The sequence below is a fragment of the Mustelus asterias genome, chromosome 15 (assembly GCF_964213995.1).
Source record: "Mustelus asterias chromosome 15, sMusAst1.hap1.1, whole genome shotgun sequence".
Lineage (NCBI taxonomy): Eukaryota > Metazoa > Chordata > Chondrichthyes > Carcharhiniformes > Triakidae > Mustelus > Mustelus asterias.
In genome coordinates, this window is record NC_135815.1 from 25,944,871 (window position 1) to 25,967,969 (window position 23,099).

The 23,099-nt window shown below is 43.8% G+C and overlaps 2 protein-coding genes across 6 annotated transcripts in view; one reads left to right on the forward strand and one right to left on the reverse strand.

The window, feature by feature from the left end:
* The window catches only part of prepl (prolyl endopeptidase like), a 46,758-nt gene extending 25,938 nt beyond the window's left edge, over nucleotides 1-20,820 (reverse strand). For 2 of the 3 annotated variants that reach the window (XR_013499622.1, XR_013499623.1), the window contains exons 1-6: nucleotides 20,347-20,799; nucleotides 18,620-18,748; nucleotides 13,535-13,598; nucleotides 9,997-10,206; nucleotides 8,044-8,170; nucleotides 7,560-7,776 (exon numbers count right to left, since the gene is read on the reverse strand). Coding sequence is in view for 1 of the 3 variants with exons in the window: in XM_078229673.1 (XP_078085799.1) it covers nucleotides 7,560-7,776; nucleotides 8,044-8,170; nucleotides 9,997-10,206; nucleotides 13,535-13,598; nucleotides 18,620-18,748; nucleotides 20,347-20,529 (930 nt within the window). In the remaining 2 variants the exon portion in view is untranslated. Of the gene's footprint in view, nucleotides 1-7,559; nucleotides 7,777-8,043; nucleotides 8,171-9,996; nucleotides 10,207-13,534; nucleotides 13,599-18,619; nucleotides 18,749-20,346 lie in introns of all 3 variants that reach the window. The other variant, XM_078229673.1, reaches the window with a different exon arrangement.
* An 84-nt stretch (nucleotides 20,821-20,904) lies between these two features.
* camkmt (calmodulin-lysine N-methyltransferase) overlaps nucleotides 20,905-23,099 on the forward strand; it is a 341,266-nt gene continuing 339,071 nt past the window's right edge. The window contains exon 1 of one of the 3 annotated variants that reach the window (XM_078229675.1): nucleotides 20,905-21,361. In XM_078229675.1, the coding sequence (XP_078085801.1) occupies nucleotides 21,224-21,361 (138 nt within the window). In that variant the 5' untranslated portion in view covers nucleotides 20,905-21,223. The remainder of the gene's footprint in view (nucleotides 21,362-23,099) is intronic. The other 2 variants (XM_078229674.1, XM_078229676.1) reach the window with 2 other exon arrangements.

Genomic DNA, 23,099 nt, shown 5'->3' on the forward strand with positions numbered 1-23,099 from the left:
TGGAACAAGGGAACGGATCTGGATCTGTAGGTCCAGCCCAAAATCAAACTCCTCCACCACCATGCTGCTGAACCTGCTTTTTAAAAAAGTCAAATCAAGTTAGTCACCGCTCCAACATTCTTCTCCATGTTCTTCGCTGTAATACTGCACCTCACCTCCAGCAAATTACCCATGAGTGGAGATAATCTACAGAACAAACGGGAAACTGTTCAACACACATTACCTTGAACCCAAATCCAAACCACTCCAAGCTCAATCATAGGTCAAATTCATCAACGCCTCTATAATGCCAGATCAGCCATCAGCCACTGAGGATAAGAGTACTTGAGGACCAGGATCTGAAACCCAAGACTATGGTCATGGTTTACCAGACAGCAGCGATCTTTGCGCTCCCTGATACTTTGGAGGCATGGAAACATACAGCAGGTACCTATCTACCGGAGAAGTACCACCAGCAATGTCGTTACAAGATCTTCCAAATTCTGTGACACAAAAGGTGATCCAATCACAACGTCCTCTCCCAAGCCAACTTACCCAGTTAATCATTCAAGACTGGCTCTGTTGGGTAGGATATGTTGTTCATACTTGACACCAGACTCCGAAAGCAACTGTTCTATTTGGAACTCGGTCATGGCAGGAGACTACCAGGAGGACAGCGGAAATGTTTTAGAGATGTTCTCAAAGCATCCCTGAAGAGGTCAAACATCCCCGCAGATTCATGAGAGTCTTTGGCTTGTGACAAACTCAAAGGAGAAGGTTCATTCGGGAAGGCACCAAACACACCGAAATACTTTGTTGGGAACGTGCAGAGGTGACGTCGAGGGGCCCTATTTTACCATTTTGATTTTAAGTGCTCAGCGATTCTGAATCGTGCTGCAGAAGTCTGTGGGCGGGGCTTAACGTGCCCGAAACCCTGCAGCTCCGATCGGCGCCTCCAACTGCGCATGCGCAGAAAAAAATTTGATAAAATGCTGCTCCCCTGCCACATCCCTCCCGGGCTGGATAATGCTTCCCCCTGGCCCCCACAGATATCGCCCCAACCCCACAAAATTACTGACCTCCTTATCCCCCCACCCCTCCGCCACCCACACCGATCGTGGGCCCCACCCCCCCTTTTCCCCCCCTCCCCCCACCAATCTCAGGCTGAGTGGCAGTGGACCCTCTTCCCATCCATTGATCACAGGCAGAGTGGCAGCAGACCCCCCTTCCCACCCCCACTGATCTCAGGCAGAGTGGCAGCAGACTCCCCCTTCCCCCCCACTGATCTCAAGCAGAGTGGCAGCAGATCCCCCCCCCTCTCCGACCGATCTCAAGCAGAGGGCCGTCAGACGCTAGGCACCGACCTCCTCACTAACTGGAGTGCCCGAATCGGACTTCTATGGAGCATGTCTGTTTCATGCTGATTCTGGATGGGTGAACGTGGTGGCAAAGTTGGAAGTGCTGGTCAAGTTGGGCATGCAGCCCATTAAGTCAATTTAAATGCATGCATGCAACTTTGTAAAGTCGGGCGCGGAGGCGGGCGCGAATCGCACTACGCCAAAAACAGGTGCAACGCGATGGTAAAATTGGCCCCGAGGTGTCAAAGGGAGCACACAAATCTCCAAGCAACCCATCTACCCAACCCTCCAAACACCACCTGCTCTACATATGGCAGGGCCTGCAGATCATGCATTGAACTTGTCAGTCATCCCAGAACTCACTGAGCCAGAGTGGAAGCAGGTCATCCTCGATCCTAAGGGACGGCCTAAGAAAAGGATGGGCAGCTCACAACTCACTGCAGTAGAAGGTTCAGCTGAGAACACCATGCACCCCTTTTAGGAGTTAAAAGCATGCTGTTCAATCTATTTATCTAATCACAATGGCCTGTTCCTTTCATCATTGCGTGAACAGCATCCTACAGGCCAGCTGTGGAAGGCTTGGATGCACTGACAGCTTTAGCTTAATTTATTAATGATCGCTCGTAAAGAATTACAACGCAAAACTAATAAATTACTCACACAATGCAAAAACAAAAATATTTTCATCACCTCTAAAAACAAATTGCACCCAATTCCAGTGGGGCTTCTATAGCTACAAGAAAATGCACCTGACCTATGATATCAGATATTTTTTCAATAAATCTACAATATGAGTGCACTTGAGAGATTATACATGACTTGAATAATGTGAAATGAATAAACCAAATATGAAATGCACCATCTTTCCAAACATACTTTAGTAAAGTTGTGGTGATGTACAATGAAAATTGCTGGATGAATGATTAAGTTCTCGGCAGAAAGGCAAATTCTGTTTACTAAGTGTTAGTGTACACTCTGTTTAGTAGAAGTCTGAACTGTGAAGAACAGCAGTCATGCAATTCCCCAAAGTCTGTCTGCAGGCCATTTTTAGGTATTGATCAGTGCAATCCACATTCTGTGAGATGAGTTTAAATGACTGCTCAGCTTCTGTCACTGATACAGTGCTATACACGTATTTAGATAAAAATTAATCCCCAGAAAACGTCACTGTGAAGCAAGTCAATATACTGCATTTAATTCAGTTTAAGTGGTGCACACTGATGCTCCAATTGTATAAATTTGGAAATCCATTACTTTTTGATTTTGATACATGTAATCATTTGATGGGTTTAAACCTACACTTTCCATTTGTTTATTTATAAATAACCCTCAGTGAAGAGGAATGATTTAATAACTTGTACTGCTGCCACCTTTTTGCTATAACAGTTACACTGCTACAATATACCTTATGCAGGCTTTCTTTTAGTTTGAAGTTATACTTCACTTGATGTGAGGTCAAAATTGTTGCAGTTTCAAAATTCTAGGCTTTGACACATTTAGTTGTCCACCCACACAGTTTGAACATTTACCAATCCGTGCCAGACTGGAACAATGGTCGGGCTTAAGCCGATAAGTGACAAGTGACAGCTGTGTCACACAAGCGCAAAGCAATGATCATCTCCAACAAGAGAGAATCTAACCAGCTCCCTCTGACATTCAATGACATATCTCTGAATCCTCCGCTATTAAAATCCTGGCATTTTAATTACCATTAAAATACTGGGAATTACCATTGGCTGGAAACATAACTGGATCAGCCATATTAATGCTGCAGATTAAGGGAGCAGTTCCAAGACTGGTAATTCTGCAGTGAGAAACTCACTTGCTAACTCTTCAAAGCCCGTCCGCCATCTACAAGTTAAAAGTCAAGGTGGTGATGGAATACTCTCCACTTGCCTGGATAAGTGCAACAACACTCAAGAATCTTGACACCATCTGAGACATGCTTGAATGACAACCCATCCAGAGTGTTAGACATTCACTCCTTCCACCACTGATGCACAATGGCAGCAGTGTGCACCATCCACAGGTCCACCGATGCACTGCAGCAACTCGCCAACACTCCTTTGACAGCACCTTAAGCCCATGACCTCTCCCGCCTAGAAAGACAAGGGCAGCAGATGCATGGGCGGGCCACCTCCAAGTCACTCACAATCTTGATTTGAAATTCTAATGCTATTCCTCCACCATCAAGGGCTCAACATCCTGGGACTCCCTTCCTAACAGCACTATGGGTGTAACTACACTACATGGACTCCAATAGTTCAAGAAGGTGGCTCATCACCATCTTCTCAAGGGCATTTAGGGATCAGTAAAAAATGTTGGCCTTGCAGGCGATACACACAGTCCAAGAATGAATTTTAAAAAAGACTGCAATGAACATATCAACATGGCATAAGCACAGCAGTTTTATATCATCTAAATGAAGTGCACTTTTTTCTGCATCCAAAGACAATTAAGTCTTAACTTTATATTATTACATAAACTCAAGAATGAGTCACTTATTTCAACTGTTTTTTGATTGATTCACTTTACAAATTGATATACTTTCTCACACAAACAGATCTATTCATGATGAGTTGGAAGATGCCTTTTGTGAAAATATTTTGCCGTGTAAATATAATACTTATATATATTAATCAGTGTCACTACCATTTGGTGATTGAATTAGTGACTTTCTATTTTATTACAAAGTAATAAAGGAATGCTAGCAAGCCTTTTTTCACAGTAATTGTAAATAATAATTATTCTTTGCTTGGCTTGCTGTCTTAACTTTTTAAAGTCACGGATAGGGCACAACATGATAAGAAGATGCTCACAATTCAAGGAAGGGAGCAGGTGTGTGACAGATATGGGCAGTGGGGGAAGCAGGCTATCATTGACCTATATCAGTAAGGTTCTGGACCTGGTACTTGAAAGTTGTGTTGGGTTTGGTAGAACTTAGTTGGAGTCTGGGTGCTGCAGCCTGTGGATTTCTGAGCATTATTAAAGGGGTTGGGGTGGGCCTGGGTATTAGATGTAAGAGTTTTAACAACACCAGGACTGTTTATCCCAGTCCAACGCCGGCATCTCCACATCATATTAGATGTGTGGCAGAGGTGGATTGAAGAGGCCCAGATCCTGCTCCCTAATCACTATTCTCCCTAGCACTTGACCAACTACCTTTCCCCTCCAAAATGCTAGATATTATAAATTGTTTTTGCTGCTTGCCATCTGTCTTCATCAAAACTGCCATCAACATCTGCAAAATTAAATACCCAATCTAGACTACAACTCCACATCCAACTTTTCTTTCCTCTTGAAGGTTCTTGAATACATCTTTGCATTCTGGTTCCATATACTTATCTCATCTTAGCAATGTGGTTGACTCTTAAATGCCCTCTGAAATGATCTAGCAAACTACTCAGTTCAAGGGCAGTTACGAATTAACAATAAATGCTGGCCCAGCCCAGAACAAATAAAATAAGCATGAAGACACTTTTTTCTGATTCTCTTTGCCCTTAGCTCTGGCAAGGGTCACCCAGACTCGAAATGTTGGCTCTGTTCTCTCTCCACAGATGCTGTCAGATCTGCTGAGATTTTCCAGCATTTTCTGTTTGTGTATGAATTAAACTATAGCTTTCTATTTGACTCTCTTCTCTCTGCAAGAAGAACAAAATAAGCGTGTGCTCATACAGCACCCAAAGTGCATTACTGTTGAAGAAGTAATTTTGGTCTGGCCATTGTTGAAATGTAAGGAAGCACATTAGCCAATTTTCATGTAGATCCACGAACAGAAATCAGAAAAAATAAACAGGCTGTTTTCTTGAGGTTGGTTGAAGGATAAATATTGGTAACAAAACTAGGAGCAATCCCCTGCTCTTTTTCCAATCAGAGCCATAGGATCGTTTGTGTCCACTTAATCAGGCACGACTTTATGTAAACATTTAATCCAAAAAATAGTAGGTGGAATCTTGTGGAAGTGATGGGGGTCTTGGCCACCAGCTGGAGAGTTGCAAGATTTCTGTGTTCCTCTTTTTGAGAAGGCCCGCTGCATCTTGTGCCACTCAGGCACCTAAAAGGCCAGTGGTGGGTCGTTCTTCTGGGATCAAAGATCCTGGGGGTGGAAGTCACGCCTTCCAAGAGCTGCTGGTCAATTAGTTGCTGGCACTCTTCTGTACTCAGCAGCACCACCAGGAAGGTGGTCACTGCTGGCGGTATTACACCCACAAAAGGTCTCAAATGATGGAGGAGCCCAGCACATCAGTGCAAAAAGATAAGGCTGAGGCATTCGGAGCGATCTTTAGCCAGAAGTGCCGAGTGGATGAACCATCTTTGCCTCCTCCAGTGGTCCTCAGCATCTCAGACGCCAGTCTCCAGCCAATTTGATATCACTCCACGTGATATCAAGAAATGGTTAGAGGCACTTGATACTGCAATGGGAATGGGCCCTGCTAACATTCCGGCAATAGAATTGAAGACGTGTGCTCAGAACTTGCCACACCCCTCGCCAAACTCTTCCAGTACAGTTACAATACTGGCAGCTACTTGACAATGCGGAAAATTGCCCAAGTATGGCCTGTACACAAAAAAACAGGACAAATCCAACCCGGCCCCAATTACTGCCTCATTAGTCTACTCTTGATCATCAGTAAAGTGATGGAAGGGGTCATCAACAGTGCTATCATACAGCATCTGCTCAGCAATAACCTGCTCAGTGACGCCCAGTTTGGATTTCATCAGGGTCACTCAGCTCCTGACCTCATTACAGCCTTGGTTCAAACATGGACAAAAGAGCTGAATTCCAGAGGTGAGGCGATAGTGACAGCCCTTGACATCAAGGCTGCATTCAAACAAGTGTGGCATCAAAGAGCCCTTGCAAAACTGGAATCAATGGGTATCAAACTCTCCGCTGGTTGGAGTCATACCTGGCACATAGGAAGATGGTTGTGGTTATGGAGGGTCAGTCATCTCAGCTCCAGGGCATCTCTGCAGAAGTCCCTCAGACTAGTGTCCTAGGCCCAATCATCTTCAGCTGCTTCGTCAATGACCTTCCCTCCATCATAAGGTCAGAAGTGGGGATGTTTGCCAATGATTCTGCAATGTTCCACACCATTCGTGACTCCTCAGATACTGAAGCAGTCCATGCTTAAATACAACAAGATCAGGACAAGATTCAGGCTTGGGCTGACCAGTGGGAAGTAATATTTGCGCCACACAAATGCCAGGCAATGACCATCACCAATAAGAGATACTCTAACCATCGCCCCCTGATATTCAATGGTGTTACCATCACTGAATCCCTCGCTGTCAACATCCTTGGGGTTACCATTGACCAGAAACTCAACTGGACTCGCCACATAAACACATCGGCTACAAGAGCAGGTCAGAGGCTAGGAATACTGTGGCAAGTAACTCATAAAAGTTTTAAGGGATAAAACTGTTCATTTTGTGTCAGCAGCAGTTGTGAAAAGTTCAGGCGAATAGAGCAAACCAGGGGAAACCAGAGGAGGGGTAGGGTTCACATTGGCAAGGCAGACGTAGGCGGAATTTTAATTCCGAAAGTAACGGATAATACAATTTTGTCTTTTAAAAAGCATTTAGAAAGTTACATGGGAAGATTGGTATCCAGGAATATGGGTCAAACGTGGCCAATTGGGACTAGGTTAATGGTAAAAACTGGGCAAATTCATAACTACATTTGTGCTTTAACTATTTCACTTTAACAACTTTGTTTGAAATTATTTTGTTTTTAATCATCCTCTAAACTCATATTTGCTTGTGAGGACAGGCAGGTTCAGCCTTCGACTAACCCCAGTAATCAGTGGTTATAGAAAAGGAAGTCTTAGCTCAGTTATCCAAAAAGATTGTGTACTCTCAGCATAGCATCCAGACATGTCTTGAATACCAGCTACTTTCCTGGAAATCTCATTTGGAAATCTATTTCATGTGTGATAAAGAAATTCTGTACATTATCTGTTGTTAACACTGCCTTGTGTTTAACTTATCTAATCATTTCAAGGTGAACTACCTTCTTTTCTGTCCCCAGCCAGCAAAGATCCTGGTGACCCCAGTGAAACATTTTCCAGGGATGACAGGATTAGTTGGTATTGGGAACGAAGTTCATGAGGTCCTAAAGTGAACAGACCAATGTACTCACATAGTTGCTATCAGGTCACTCTTCAATTACAAGTCATAAGCTGACTGGTGATGATATCGTGCTCAACCTTTTTTAAGACTTACTCTGTATTCTTCTGTTGCACCAAAATTGGTCAGAATATACAGCTGATTTCTCCAATGTTCCACATGGTAAATTACTCCAGGGACTCGTTCTTGCACAATCTTAGGGCGACCTAGTGCATACAAACGATCAAGTAACCAGACCTCCGAGCTATTCTTACTGTTACTGTTGATAGTGATAAATCTCCCATCCTTGGTGCAGGTCAGTTCCACAAAAAACCTTGAAATATCGACAGAAGGAACAGAAGGAACTATTTAAACAATTTGCTGGTGATTCAGATGAAATCAGATTAGTATACAAATTATTTTAGGAACCAAGGAACAGAATTCCACTTTATAATAGTTACCAGCCTGTTCAAACATGTAGCATTATATTAAAAGAAATGTGCAAATATTGAAAGTCTGGAATAGATAGAAAATGCACAATAGAATGAACAACATCTGAAGAAAGTTCATGTCCAAAGCAGTACTCTGACTGGCACTTTACCTTGGGTCATTTTCTTTGTAAACCATTTCAGATATTGCTCTTGTGTCTTCCAGTAGAAGCCTGAAAACTTGTCGGGACTGAAGTTTATCCAAACTGGTGTAAAACAGACTATCATCTGTGCCCCATTCTGTAACAAACAACATGTTGCTGACTGGCTTTAAAGCCAAATACGTACATTTGTAAAGTGAGTACATATTAACAGCATGAATAAAAACAATGTTTTAACTGTATGGTACTGGAGTCTATCATCACAAATTTCAGGGGCCCAAAATGAAGTACTAATGGGTTGGATTTAGATGCACCCTGGTAGAACTGGTTAAACAGAATCATCAACACTGCAAACTGTACAATGATTGATTTATTTGGTAGCACACGCTTTCAGAACGCTGCCCCTAATGGTTGGAATGTGAGTCTTAACAGGTAATCAGGTCTTTACAGGTGCAGACAATGCGAGTGGAGAGAGGGTTAAGCACAGGTTGAAGAGGTATCTCTTTAACCTTTGTGTCTATATACGATATGTTTGTGAACCCAACTCTTCACGCACCTGATGAAGGGGCAGCACTCCAAAAGCTTGCGTTAGCAAATAAACCTGTTGGACTTTAACCTGGCGTTGTGAGACTTCTTACTGTGCCTACCCCAGTCCAACGCCAGCATCTCCACATCATGTACAATGATCGTCATTTCCTGCATTCTGGTTCTGTCAAATGTGAACTCTAGCATTTCTAAGTTTCGCAATAATGGATCGCTTCTCCATTCATGCCCTCATTCTGAATGGGCGAATTGACATGTGCACCTAATCAATCAGTTTCCTGATAAGATTCCTTCCCCACTGTAAATACTAGAATGGCCAGCTACATTTTGCTTTATATCCCTTGCCAAATTGCCATGATGTACTGTAGCAACTCACTCTAAGTTCCATCTTAACCTCTCCCCTCCCTCAAACAGTTCCTACTCCCCAGGCACCTTACTCTTTACCATCAGTTCCACCTCTTCTTTAAGATCCTCATTATCTATCACACTGTCAACTTGCAGCTAAATCTTCACCAAAAATTCCTCTCCTTTAGCCTCATTCAGACTCCGCAAGGTCTGATGTTATCCTTAGAGATTTGAACTTTCACTTTGTATTCTCTGCTCTTGCAATCTCACTCTCTACAAAACACCCCCATCACAATACATGACATTATTACATACATACATCTAACTCACAGACATGTTCATCTCTATCAGATTCCACATATCATCCTTGTTTACATTCCCTTACTGGCTCCAACACCCACCGCTTTCCCCAGTCTGTCACTGGATAAAACTATCACCTCCATTTCAAACACCATCTCTAGTCTCCAGCTGGCACATTACCTGCTTTGAGATTGATGTTTTTCCTGGCCTGCTCCACAAATACCTTACCTCCACCTTTAATGTCCACTCCTCAATACACTCGCCACTTCTACATTCTAAATCTGTTCTAATTATTTAATTGTCATGCCTATATTGGGCAGGATACCAGGGAAAATGTCCCTGCTTTTTGTCAAACTAGTGCAATGGGTTCATTTACACCCATTTGAGAGGGCACGTTTGAGTCTCATTTGAAAGACCTTCTTTGAAAGAAAATTTTTTGAAAAGTTGTGTAATACAAATTTAGCATAAATGAGAACTATACTTGCATCCATATAGCAACATATCATGTCAGAATGAAATTCGGTGACCGTCGTGCAGAGGTCCCAATGACCAGCTAATATGATTTTACTGGTATCGGACAGGGGATGAATATTGCAATGACACCATGAGAACTCCCTGTATGATTTTGAATAATGCCACAGGATCTGTAAACTTCAGCTGACCTACTGCTAACACAGGGATGGGACCCCAGTTTATTGTCTCATCCACAGAACAAAGCAAAACAAATAACTTAAGATCTTGTAAGTGTGAAGTCATGAAACACTGTCCCAGACTCACCGAAGCTAAATGCTCTTGGCAAAACATGCACCACCTCTGGTTTAGGATCAAGCTTGACCACAACACAAGTGGATTCATCCGATAAAATATGTACGCTTGAAGCCAAATACTTCTGATTTGGTGAGACTCTGATGTGTTGAAATTGAGCATCTTTTGTTTGCAGAAATTGTAGCTGGTCCAAGGACAACACAACTTCAGGAACTTGATCACCTTTGGGACATAAATAATGTTTCACACTGTAGAGTACAAAGGAGAACAACTGCAATGTTCAGTTATGAATCAATAGGACAAAATGCTGCTCCATACGTGCAACTGGATGCCTTTTTACGATGGGAGCAAATTCCTATGATATTGCAGATAAATATTGTACCACTTTGCTTTTTTATACATGTTTCTTTAAACGAAAAAAATCAATAAACAACAAATAGTTCAATTTTAACTCATGGCATATATGGGGAAGGTGGAATGAACCCAAGACATCGCAAGAGTGAGTCCCAGGAAATTTTTACTTCTGATCCTCAAATCCGTTTAACATTAAGGGCTAGTTTCCTGAATGTGATGGGACTTTGGCAACCTGTCCACACGATGCATGCAATTTCCACTGTACCCTGAGCCCTGTTTAAAATGAGGTTACGCCCTTAAGTTGTTTTTGTTGCTTGTCTAACCATAGAAGAAATATTCGCATTAGCGAATGTTGTCCCATTGTTTAAGAAGGGGAACAGAGACTTCCCCGGGAATTATAGACCGGTGAGTCTCACTTCTGTTGTCGGCAAGATGTTGGAAAAAATTATAAGGGATAGGATTTATAGTTATTTGGAGAGTAATGAATTGATAGGTGATAGTCAGCATGGTTTTGTGGCAGGTAGGTCGTGCCTTACTAACCTTATTGAGTTTTTTGAGAAAGTGACCAAGGAGGTGGATGGGGGCAAGGCAGTGGACGTGGTATATATGGATTTTAGTAAGGCGTTTGATAAGGTTCACCATGGTAGGCTTCTGCAGAAAATGCAGATGTATGGGATTGGGGGTGATCTAGGAAATTGGATCAGGAATTGGCTAGCGGATAGGAAACAGAGGGTGGTGGTTGATAGTAAATATTCATCATGGAGTGCGGTTACAAGTGGTGTACCTCAGGGATCTGTTTTGGGGCCACTGCTGTTTGTAATATTTATTAATGATCTGGATGAGGGTATAGTTGGGTGGATTAGCAAATTTGCTGATGACACCAAAGTCGGTGGTGTGGTAGACAGTGAGGAAGGGTGTCGTAGTTTGCAGGAAGACTTAGACAGGTTGCAAAGTTGGGCCGAGAGGTGGCGGATGGAGTTTAATGCGGAGAAGTGTGAGGTAATTCACTTTGGTAGGAATAACAGATGTGTTGAGTATAGGGCTAACGGGAGGACTTTGAATAGTGTGGAGGAGCAGAGGGATCTAGGTGTATGTGTGCATAGATCCCTGAAAGTTGGGAATCAAGTAGATAAGGTTGTTAAGAAGGCATATGGTGTCTTGGCGTTTATTGGTAGGGGGATTGAATTTAGGAGTCGTAGCGTTATGTTGCAACTGTACACAACTCTGGTGCGGCCGCACTTGGAGTACTGTGTGCAGTTCTGGTCCCCACATTACAGGAAGGATGTGGAGGCTTTGGAGAGGGTGCAGAGGAGGTTTACCAGGATGTTGCCTGGTATGGAGGGGAGATCCTATGAGGAGAGGCTGAGGGATTTGGGATTGTTTTCGCTGGAAAGGCGGCGGCTAAGAGGGGATCTTATTGAAACATATAAGATGATTAGAGGTTTAGATAGGGTGGATAGTGATAGCCTTTTTCCTCTGATGGAGAAATCCAGCACGAGGGGGCATGGCTTTAAATTGAGGGGGGGTAGTTATAGAACCGATGTCAGGGGTAGGTTCTTTACCCAGAGGGTGGTGAGGGATTGGAATGCCCTGCCAGCATCAGTAGTAAATGCGCCTAGTTTGGGGGCGTTTAAGAGATCCGTAGATAGGTTCATGGACGAAAAGAAATTGGTTTAGGTTGGAGGGTCACAGTTTTTTTTTAACTGGTCGGTGCAACATCGTGGGCCGAAGGGCCTGTTCTGCGCTGTAATGTTCTATGTTCTATGTTCTATGTTCTAAGTGTGCTGAAGAGATGCCTCTCTAGAGAACTTGGAGGAAGAAGTCAGGGCAAGGGGGAAGTGGTTATTCCCGTGTAGCTGCAGGAACATCTACATGGCCACTATGAAGCAAGCATGGAAAGAGATGACTGACAGGATCATGTGCCATCAGCCTTACACCCAGGGCTTGGGTTCAGTGCAGAAAGAGGTTCAATGACCTAACAAGATCGTAAGTGAAACTTGACAGAAAAATGTGCGTTCCAGATTGTAGAGGATGCAAGGCCCATTTATGATACTGAACCTGAAATAATATTCTGCATAAAATTATGTTGGCGGTAGTTTCAAAACCAAGACTTCTTAATAACAGGAAGGCAGTAAGCCTGTTAAATCACAGCAAGTTTGGAAAATAGGATCTGCGAATTTCTGACCTCTTTTGTCAATTTTCTTCTCTATACCAATTTTCGAATCATTAACTTATTTGTTTTTATTTCTTGCTGACAGTCCCCGATACAGTAAAGGAATTAAGGGTTAGGGTGAACGGGTGGGTAAGTGGAGCTGTGTCCACGAAAAGATCAGCCATGATCTTATGGAATGGTGGAGCAGGCTCGAGGGGCCAGGTGGCCTACTCCTGCTCCTAGTTCTTATGTTCTTACCTTGCCCAAATGATTATTCTTCATGTGGTACTCCGGATAGTGAACGTTGGTGTGCTGTATAACTGTGAACCTAGTACTCATTCTTGAAATTAATGTACTTTTCAACAGGATTCTGTAGACAGTCATCAGTAGTGAGAACTCAGACTAATTTTTTTCCCTCTCATAAGTCAGGGCACAAAACCTCTGACTCAAAAGGTGAATGTAGTCCTACTTAGTCAAACTGACAATAATGGTGGATGTTGGATGGTAACACAATGGTGCTTGATTGAGATGCTTTGAATGGTGACCAGCCTGTTTGGAATCAGGCATTAAGAATGATCACTTGCACGAGATATTAGAACAACGTTATATCTGAACTGGACCTCCCCAAAACCTAATGTTTTTTGGAGAGGAGAGAAAGTTTTGACTTTTAAAAGGAAAAATGTAAGTTATCTCATGCTGAACGTTAATTCACAGAATTATTTACTTAAGTTTTTGCAGTGGGAGGTTAAATTTTAGTCTTTCAAGAGTTAAAATAAAGCTGTTCAAATGGATTGTAATTGAACTGGCACAGAATTGATTATTATTTTTTGTCATCCAGACTAGTTCGCAAGATTGATTTTGTTACAGCACCATTTACCATATGAGCTTTAGATACCTTCAGAGAGAAATATTTGCGTGATCAGCCCGATTTGAACCAATATCTTTTAGGTGAAAAGCATCCTTTTGTATTAGTGATTGAGTGGCTTCAATTAAGTTCTATTCATTATGGTTTCTATGTTGATTACATTATACTGAAAGACTTACCATTCTGAAGTCTTCTATAAATGCAGCCATTTTCTTCAAAGTACTCAAGGTCATTTATTTGTATCTGTGAAAACAATTAAACAAAAGGTTACCACGTCAAAATGCTAATCACAATACATGTCCTTTGTTATTCATGTAATCCTGCACTTTATTGGCCCTGTCCCTGCCAAACACAGACGAAGCAGTGAAAAACATGAAATATCTACAAATACATGTTTTGCTGGGTCAGAAAATAGATTAAACCTAAATAAATAAACTTAACTGGAACAGTCAGAGGCTGGGAATTCTGCAGCAAGTAATTCATCTCCTGATTCCCAAAGCTTGTCCACCATCTGGAAGGCACAAGTCAGGAGTGTGATGCAATACTTTTCACCTGCCTGGATGAGTGCAGCTCCAATTCAAGAAATTCAACAGGATGCTAGAAAAGGGAATGGAATAAGGGGGGGGGGGGGGGGGGGGGGGGGGGGGGGAGTCTTGCTAAAACTGTACACAGTACTAGTTAGAACACACCTGGAATACTTTGGACAGTTTTGGTGCCCTTATCTAAGGAAAGATATACTGGCATTGGAGGCAGTCCAGAGAAGGTTCACTAGGCTGATCCTGGATATGGAGGGATCTTCTTATGAGGAGAGGTTGAGTAGGTTGGGCCTGTATTCATTGGGGTTTAGAAGAATGAGAGGCGAACTTATTGAGATATCTAGGACTCTCAAGGGGCTGACAGGGTAAATGCAGAGAGGTTATTTCCCCTTGTGGGAGAGTCTAAGGTCAGAGGGCATAATCTTAGAGTAAGGGGTTGCCCATTTAAGACAGTGATGAAGAGGTATTTCTTCTCTCAGATGATAGTAAATCTGTGGAATTCTTTAGTGTAGAGGGTTGTAGAGACTGGGTCAGTAAGATGTTCAATGCAGAGATAATCAGATTTTTAATCAGTAAGGGAATCAAGGGTTATGGGGATAAGGTGGAAAGGTGGAGTTGCGGATTATCACACCAGATCAGCCATGATCTCATTTGTGATGATACCATACATTTAATCACTGTACTGCCGTACTGCATGGTAGTACAGTGGTTAACACTGCTGCCTCACAGCACCAGGGACCCGGGTTCGATTCCCTGCTTGGGTCACTGTCTGTGAGAAGTTTGCACATATCTTCCTGTGTCTGCGTGGGTATCCTCCAGGTGCTTCAGTTTCCTCCCACAGTCTAAAGAGGTGCGGGTTAGGTGGATTGGCAATGCTAAATTGCCCCTTAATGTCAGGGGGACTAGCTAGGGTTAATTCATTGGAAAAGGGCCTGGGTGGGATTGTGGTCGGTGCAGACTTGATGGGCCAAATGGCCCCCTTCTGCACTGTAGGGATTCTATGATTTTCTATGATTCCAAGTAATGTATTCATATAATGTTCCTTGTATGGGACATGTTTAAAATTCAGCTCTGTTTTACATGGTGCCAATTTGTCTGGGCACCAGGCAGCTCACATGCTGAGAATGCAGGCTGATGACTGATTTTAACTAGGGATGCATTTGTTTTAATCTGAGTTAATGCGTTTTTGTTTATTTGGTTTTTCCCCTGGGGTTTCTGAGTAGGGTTTTGATTAGGTTGATGGATAGAGTAATATGTTAAGGGGAGGAGCTAAGCTTACAGGGAAAAGCAGGCAGTTACTGCACGGTTCTGAAAGAAGCAGGAGGTGTCTCTCTCTGTTTGCCTGCTGTTTGCCTCAACCAGAGTGGATAGAGGGGAACCAGTAGATATGTTGCATTTGGACTTCCAGAAGACATTCGACAAGGTACCTCACAAATGGTTAAGTCATAAGATTAGAGCTAATGGTATTGTAGGTAGTATATTGGCATGGATAGAGAATTGGCTAATGGGCAGGAAACAGCGAGTGGGGATAAGGGGTTCTTTTTCAGGTTGGCAACCTGTAACCAGTGGAGTTCTGCAGGGATCAGTGCTGGGACTGCAACTGTTTACAATATATTTTAATGACTTGGAAGAAGGAAGCAGAAGTACTGTAGCCAAATTTGCACACAAATAGGTGGAAAGGCAAGTAGCGAGAGGGATACAAAGATATATTGATAGGTTAAGTAAATGGACAAAAAGTTGGCAAATGGAGCATTATGTGGGAAAATGTGAAGTTGTTCATCTTGGAAGGGAGAACAAAGGAACAGAGTATTATTTAAATGGAGAAAAACTGCAGAAAGCTGCAACACAAAGGGACTTGGGGATACTTGTGCATGAAACACAGAAAGCTAACACACAGGTGCAGCAGGTAATCAGGGGAAGCAACTGGGATGTTGGCCCTTATTTCAAGGGGGTTGGAGTATAAGTAGGGGAAGTCTAGCTGCAACTATACAAGGTACTGGTGAGACCACATTTGGAGTACTGTGAGCAGTTTTGGTCCCTTTATTTAAGGAAAAATATTATTTCATTGGAGACAGTTCAGAGAAGGTTCATTAGGATGATCCGCATTATGGACAGATTGTCTTCTGAAGAAAGGTTAAACAGGTTGGAACTTTGCTCATTGGAATTTAGAAGAATGAGAGGTGATCTCATTGAAACATATAAGATTCCTAAGGGGCTTGACAGGGTAAATGCTGAGAGGATGTTCTCCTCATGGGAGAGTCTAGGATCAGAGGGCATAATCTCAAAGTCATGGGGCATCAATTTAAGACCGAGATGAAGAAGAATTTCTTCTCTCGGAGAGTTGAGAGTCTTTGGAACAGAGTCCTTGTCAGAAAGATGTGGGGGCAGAGTCATTGCACATATTTAGGCTGAGATAGATAGAATTTTGATCAGGAAGGAAATCAAGGGTTACGGGGAAAGGACAGAAAAGTGGACATGAGGAATGTTGGATCAGTCATGATCCTACTGAATGGCAGAACAGGCTCAAGGGGCTGAACCATCTACTCCTGTTCCTATTTCTTATGGTTTTAAATATTTACTCCCTCCACACACTGTGCAATGTAGCTGCAGTGTGTACCATTTACAAGATGCACTTGAATAAGTTGCTAAGGCTTTTTTTAACAACATCTCCCAACCCGTAACCTTTACTGCCTGGAAGGCCAAGCACAGGGAGCACATGGGAACACCACTATCTGCAAGTTCCCTGCCATATCCCATAACCATCCTGGCTTCGAAATTTATTGCCATTCCTTCCCTGCTGCTGGGTCAAAATCCTGGAACTTGCTACCTAACAATGTAGGCATACCTTCCCCATGTGGACTGCAGCTGTTCAAGAGGTTGGCTTATTACCAGCTTCTCAAGGACCATTAGGGGTGGGCAATATATGCTGACCATGTCAGTGATGTGCAAATTCAACAAAATAGGCCAATTATTTTTACAACTTTTATTGTAGCGAATTTGTTCATAACAAAGCACTCAGGAGCCAATGGTACATATAACATTTTAGATGGACTCCTCTAGGACACCACATATGGAAGGTCCACCTGCAAATGCTTTCCCCACCCACTGCTGTGGTGTTCCGGAATCCAGGGGTGCCGTCAGCCTCAATCCTGAACTCTGGAGGTAGCCCCAAGCATTCCTGAGGTGAGTTCCGACATTTGTATGTCATGTTGTTCTAAATGTGTTTCACACTTGTGTGTTTTCCCACTGATGCCGCAGAGAATTTGGCATGGGTGGTCAGACCTTCATCTGCAGCCCATTTGCGGGATGCAAATTAATTTTATGCTGGCTCCGGTGGGTTTCCGGTTTCCCCATGGTGGGCACTAGTGGAAGATCCCCCTGTAAATTCATGCTGGTGTAAAACCAAGTTTTGGCCTCCTGCTAAACTCTCACGCTCCCCTGCCCACCACTGAACCTATTAGGGACTTGGGAGAATTCTTCCCATAGAATCCATTCTGGAGAGGTGGAAGCAAGGGCAGTGAATCTGGAGTTCTTGTAACCTTGTATAAAAGAGACATGGGGTGGGATTGGGGGGGTGGCTGTATTTCTCCAGGCCTGTTAGCTCCCAGCGGCAATCGTGTTGGCCCAGAGAATTGGATGCTGGGCAAATAAGGGATTGGCGCCTCATGGTGCTCCCAGCCCGCCACACTGGCTCCCGATTGGGTTCCCAGCCAGAGTGGGCAGGAACCCGATGAGTATGTAAAATCCTTGTTTAGCATTTCATTAGCGGGCTTAAAGCTCGATTCAATTCCCTCCCGCTATTCACTCACCTCGCCATACTGATCTCCACGTGGCAGGTTTTGGTATAGGTCCTGACAATTGTGAACGTGGCATGTGGGACAGTATGTCCAGTGCCCATGAGCTCTCTGCCGCTGCCAGGCTCATGGTTGGGGCAAGGAGTTGATCTTGACACTGTCCCCTGGGATGCAGGTCCAATGGCTGGATTGCCCCATTTAGCCCTGGCAGACCTGAAGATCACCCCAGGCACGGTGATTCCAGGCAGCTCTGTGAAGAACATCTTCATTCCTACCTGTCAGCTGTGAAAGCTTTGAAGTGGCCTGGTCAGTTTAATCCTTATGCCCCCTGGGCCGCTGGCAGGCTTTTAAATCACAGCAGCACTCCATTCTGCAGCAGGGATTTCCCCTTCTCTCTGACAAAATCTGCAGGTGTGATTAGACCCCTTTGAAGTCCTCTGACAGAGAGAAAATGTCAGTTTCACACGGAGGATTCCCTTCTCCACAGCTGTTTACTCAGCCCCATTCTATTCACACAGCTTTTATTTCAGGTCCCTGTGCCATCAAAGCTCAGACTCTTTGAAATGCCTTCAACCCCTTTTTTCCCTACAATTTTAGTGCAATCTTTTAATCTCCTCACTGATTGACAGTTTACTGGTTTTTACTCAGCTTGCAGCTAGCTGTGTTTATTTACCTTTCTCTTCAGCTTGAGTGCATTTGAAATACCCCTACCCCCTTGTTCCTAACACAATCTAAGCCTGATTGACAGCCGTGGTTTCTTCAAAGGGAATAAATTGTCTGCCAAAGAGGAAATGAAACCATTTAAAAAGGGCACGCTGATCTCTGAAAAGCCGGGTTGGCTGGTGAGTTTCTCGGGATACATTTATTTGCAACTTTCAGGCGGGAGAATCAACGATAATGAATTATTTTAATCAACAAGCTGTAATAGACTTACCACATGGCTGTAACTGTTAGGAACATATTTGTTGCATACTGCTTCCAACCGCTTTTTAAACCAGTCTTCGAGTTTACTGTACTTGTGTAATTTAGATCTGTAATATTTTAGTTCTGCTTCCAAAAGTTCCTTGAGGGATAAAAAAAAACAAGTATGCCATTCATTAGAAGAAATCCCCTCAAAAAAATGTTTACCCTTTTATAAATAAAATATTGTATCACTATGTATCAGTGTTTCATATTGAGAGGATTTCAATACTTCCTGAATTATGGTGATAAGTGAAAATTGTGTTTTTAAAGCTTGAGCTGTGATATGAAGTAGGGGACAGAGAGTGCAATTTCAAAAGCTAATATAAACAAGGGTATATTTTTCAACACACCGAACAAATAAATTGTTTATTGGACATTGCTGAACAGTGTAGTACGTTGACAAAGCTTTTTACCTTGCATTCGTCAGGTCAAACACAATGGCAAATCTCAAGTCATCACAATAATTTACAGCAAGGAAGAAAATTGTTGCAATTGTTTGAAATTTGACATTCTTGCATTAGTCTTGATGAGCACAAGAAGCAAAGTCAGTAACATGCCTCTCTTTTCAGCAATAGTCAATTTTGTATTGTACTACCAAGTGACACATTGTGTATTTGTCAACACATGTTTTCTTTCATAAAGCACTGCGACCATTTTTAGTTTTTATGATTCTTTTGAAATGAAAGAGGATATTTTGTTTTAAAATTTTGTAGAACAATTTTGCATCTGATCTGATAGTTCTTTAAAATTGTCAAGGTAACTGTGACTCCAGATTTTGAAATCGTATGTAATAAGTATCGATAGACTAAAAGGGCTCAAAAACAGTAATTCCCCAGAGATATATGTTGTTTATCCAAAGATGAGGAAGGAGTTTGGTATGGCATTGAGGGAATCACTGGACAATGAAAAACATTTAAAATATGTCAACCATACATAAAAAGTGTGACTTTTTGAACATTATGTAAAATAATGGAATTATCAGGACTAAACTTTAAAACCATCTTTGCAATAATAATTTAGAGAATAACAATCAGCCATGAATCAGAACAGGAGTGATCCTGCTTGTCCAACTTTGAGGAAGTGACATCTCAAGTAGGATACAGCAACCGTTAAGACAAGTTGTGTCTAGATATTCAGAAGGCATTTGATTTAAAAAAACCTCAGGATAAGACATAATCCTCAGCATATCCAATTAATAGAGACAAAGTCAACAAAAGGTCAAACATCAGAGACCAAATGCAGATTGAGAGACCACTTGGGCAGCACGGTGGCACAGTGGTTAGCGCTGCTGGCTCACAGTGCCAGGGGCTCGGGTTCAATTCCCGGCTTGGGTCGTTGTCTGTGCGCAGTCTGCACATTCTCCTCATGTCTGTGTGGTTTTCCTCCGGGTACTCTGGCTTCATCCCACAGTCCGAAAGGTGTGCTGGTTAGGTGCATTGGCTATGCCTCAGTGCACCCGAACAGGCACCGGAGTGTGGCAACTGGGGGATTTTCACAGTAAGTACATTGCAGTGTTAAGGTAAGCCAACTTGTGACACTGAATAAATAAACCTAAAACTTTGCCGAACATCTCTCTTCAGCCATGTCCCTGTAGAGAAATTATAAACATATTATTCCAAATTATAAAAGACCAGAGTGAGTTTGAGCGTCTTGCTGGTGAAGCTCAACGCATGGGGGGGGGGGGAGGGGGGAGCTAACCTGTTCACTGAAAGCTGGAGACAACGTATTTGTTCCCATCTGGAAGTTTTTACAATTTCTCGCAAGGCAGCCCCGGCCGCCGGACCCAGCTCCGGAGGGGTTCCCGCACGGAGCTGCCGCAAGGCACCGGGGTCGGTGGAGGGCCAGCTTCACCTCCTGCAGGAGGCTGACCGCTCGGCGCATTGTGATCCCGGTTTCCCACCCCCACCCCAGGGGCGGCGGAGAGAGTGGAATGGGCCGGGTGGGAGGAGGGCAAGGAATAAAGCCAAAGGGCCGGTATCTTAATTCCCCCCCAACGATTTTGTTCCCGTGATTATATTAATGGGATGTTGTACAGATGACAATGGCCGTTGAGACAAGGAGGAGAGGAGGGGGGGGGGGGGGTTGGCTGGTGAACGGCTCTCCCTCAGGCTGACAGCCACACCGTCCTGTCAGGGACACCGGGCGCCGGCCCGGGATGTCCGCCCCGAGACTGAACAAATCAATCACCCACCCGTCACTCACCGTCCAATCAGCACCGCCCTTCACCCCGATTTCAACTCCACCGTCGATGGCTTTGGTCTTCAAGTGCCTTCTAACCGGAAGTAAAACAAATGCACGCGAGCCGGCTCTGACTGTTAGCTATTTTTTTTGCTTTCCCCCACCCCTCATCTATTTTGTAAAACATTTATGTGCCTTTGGTGGGCGGGGTGGGCAGGAGCCCCCCAAAGACCGGTGCATTGTGAACGAGAAGCAATCGTTTGAGAATGTCTCACTGTGTGAAGCTGGTGTCATGCAGATTAACCCAAAGAGAATAGCAGCAGCAGCAGTAGTTTAAGGCAGAGACTTTGTTCTTTCTGGCGCGCGCGGGGAAACCAGTTGATCGTTTGTCGCGCGGATGGAACGCGGCCCCAGGAATCAGAACGCGGCGCCCGGCTCCGAACCCGGCGTTGCCCGCGGCTGCCATGGAAACGGGAGGGCGCGTGAGCAGCCCCCGCCCAGCCCGGCGAGAGCCCGTTGGAAACTGCTGCAACGGGTAAGAAGCCGAGCTTGTGGGGTGGGGTGGGGTGGGGGTGGGGGTGGGGAGGGTGTGTTGCCCCCGGGGAGATTCACCCCCCCCTCTTTTTTTTCAAATTATGTGCACACGTTGGAGGGGGAAGCGGGAATAAGGCAGAGGGATGCGGCATAATTCTGCACATGATGGAAGTGCTGTATTTATTATGCATCAGATATCTGTTATGAATTAGCCGCTGCATTGCACATTCCATGTCACGATCAAGTGTCCTCTTGAGGTGAAGTGGGATCAGAGAACTGGAGATAATTGGACCAAGGCGAAGAGACAGTTTAGTCCTTATTTTGAAGTTACACACCGGGTCAGATGGCACCCAAGGCCATTCGGTTCTGGCTTTATAGAAATTCTCTTCACGTACTGTCACCTCTTTGAACACTGCTGTCACCGCCCACTCTTCAGAAACCCCCCACTGCCAACCCATCTGTCTTCTAAATTATCACTCCTTTGCTAACCTGCCTTTCTTCTCCAAGTGCTGTCACCTTCCAAACGTGTGCCCATCTTTCCCACAACTCCAGCTTCGAACCTCTTCAATCTGCTTTCCACCTCAGTGCTCAAACAGCCCTACCCAAAGTCACTGATGGCACACATTGTGATTGTGATGGTGGCACACATTGTGATTGTGATGGTAGCACACAATTGCTTCCTTGTCCTTGTCGGCCTCTTTGCAGCCTTCGATGCAATTGGCCTCACATCTTCCACCAACAACTTAACTGGCCAGCTCAGTGGGATCGCTCTCACTTGCTTCCAGTCTTATCTGTCCAATCATAACCAGAGCATCTGCATCAAAGAACAATCTTTGCATCTCGGTGCTCTTAACTCTGGAGTCCACCCAAGCATCTATGTGACCACTTCCTTTCCCTCATCTATATGCTCCCCCTTGGTGGCATTATATAACACCATGGTGATAAGTTTCGCACGTACACAGAAGAAACCCAGTTCAACCCCCCCACCACCCCCAAACTGTCATGATCCCGCCACTGCTTCTGTGTTGTTATTCTGCTTGTCTGACATCCAATCCTACCTGACCCTCAGTTTTGTCTAGTTTAATATTAGGAAGCTCAAAACCATCATCTTCAGCCCCTGCCTTAGCCTACCAAATCCACACCCTACTCAATCACTGTTTCAGAATGAAAGGGACTTTGATGTAACTTTGACCTATTTCACCCAGAGTTGAGCTTCCAACTCTAAATCCTCTCCATCACAAAAACTGCCTATTTCCACCTCCTTGATATCACCAGTCTGTGTCCAGCCTTGGGCCACCTGCTGCTGAAACTCTCAGCAATGATGTTGTCACCTCCAGTCTCAACTATTCCAAACATTTCACGGCTAGTCTTCTATCCTGAATCCTCCATAAATTTTGGGCTTATTCAGTACTCTGCTTATTTCTTGTCTTGTGCCAAAGACACTAATAAATAAATTTTCAACTTCAAAAAATCTTGTTCACCCATCATACTTTCATTCGCTGAACTATATTGGTCCATGGTCCCCATAATCTCAAGTTTAAAGTTCTCATCCTTGTGTTAGATGCTTTCATAGATTTGTGTCTCTAATATTCTTCAGCCATTGAAACGTATTTAATTAAAGGGATGGTAACTTGGGTCCATAATTAATAAGTACAAGCAGCAAAGAGTCTTGGCGAACAACGGGTTACCTGTTTGGACTGAAGTATGTAGTGGTGTTCCCCGGGAGTCAGTATTAGAAC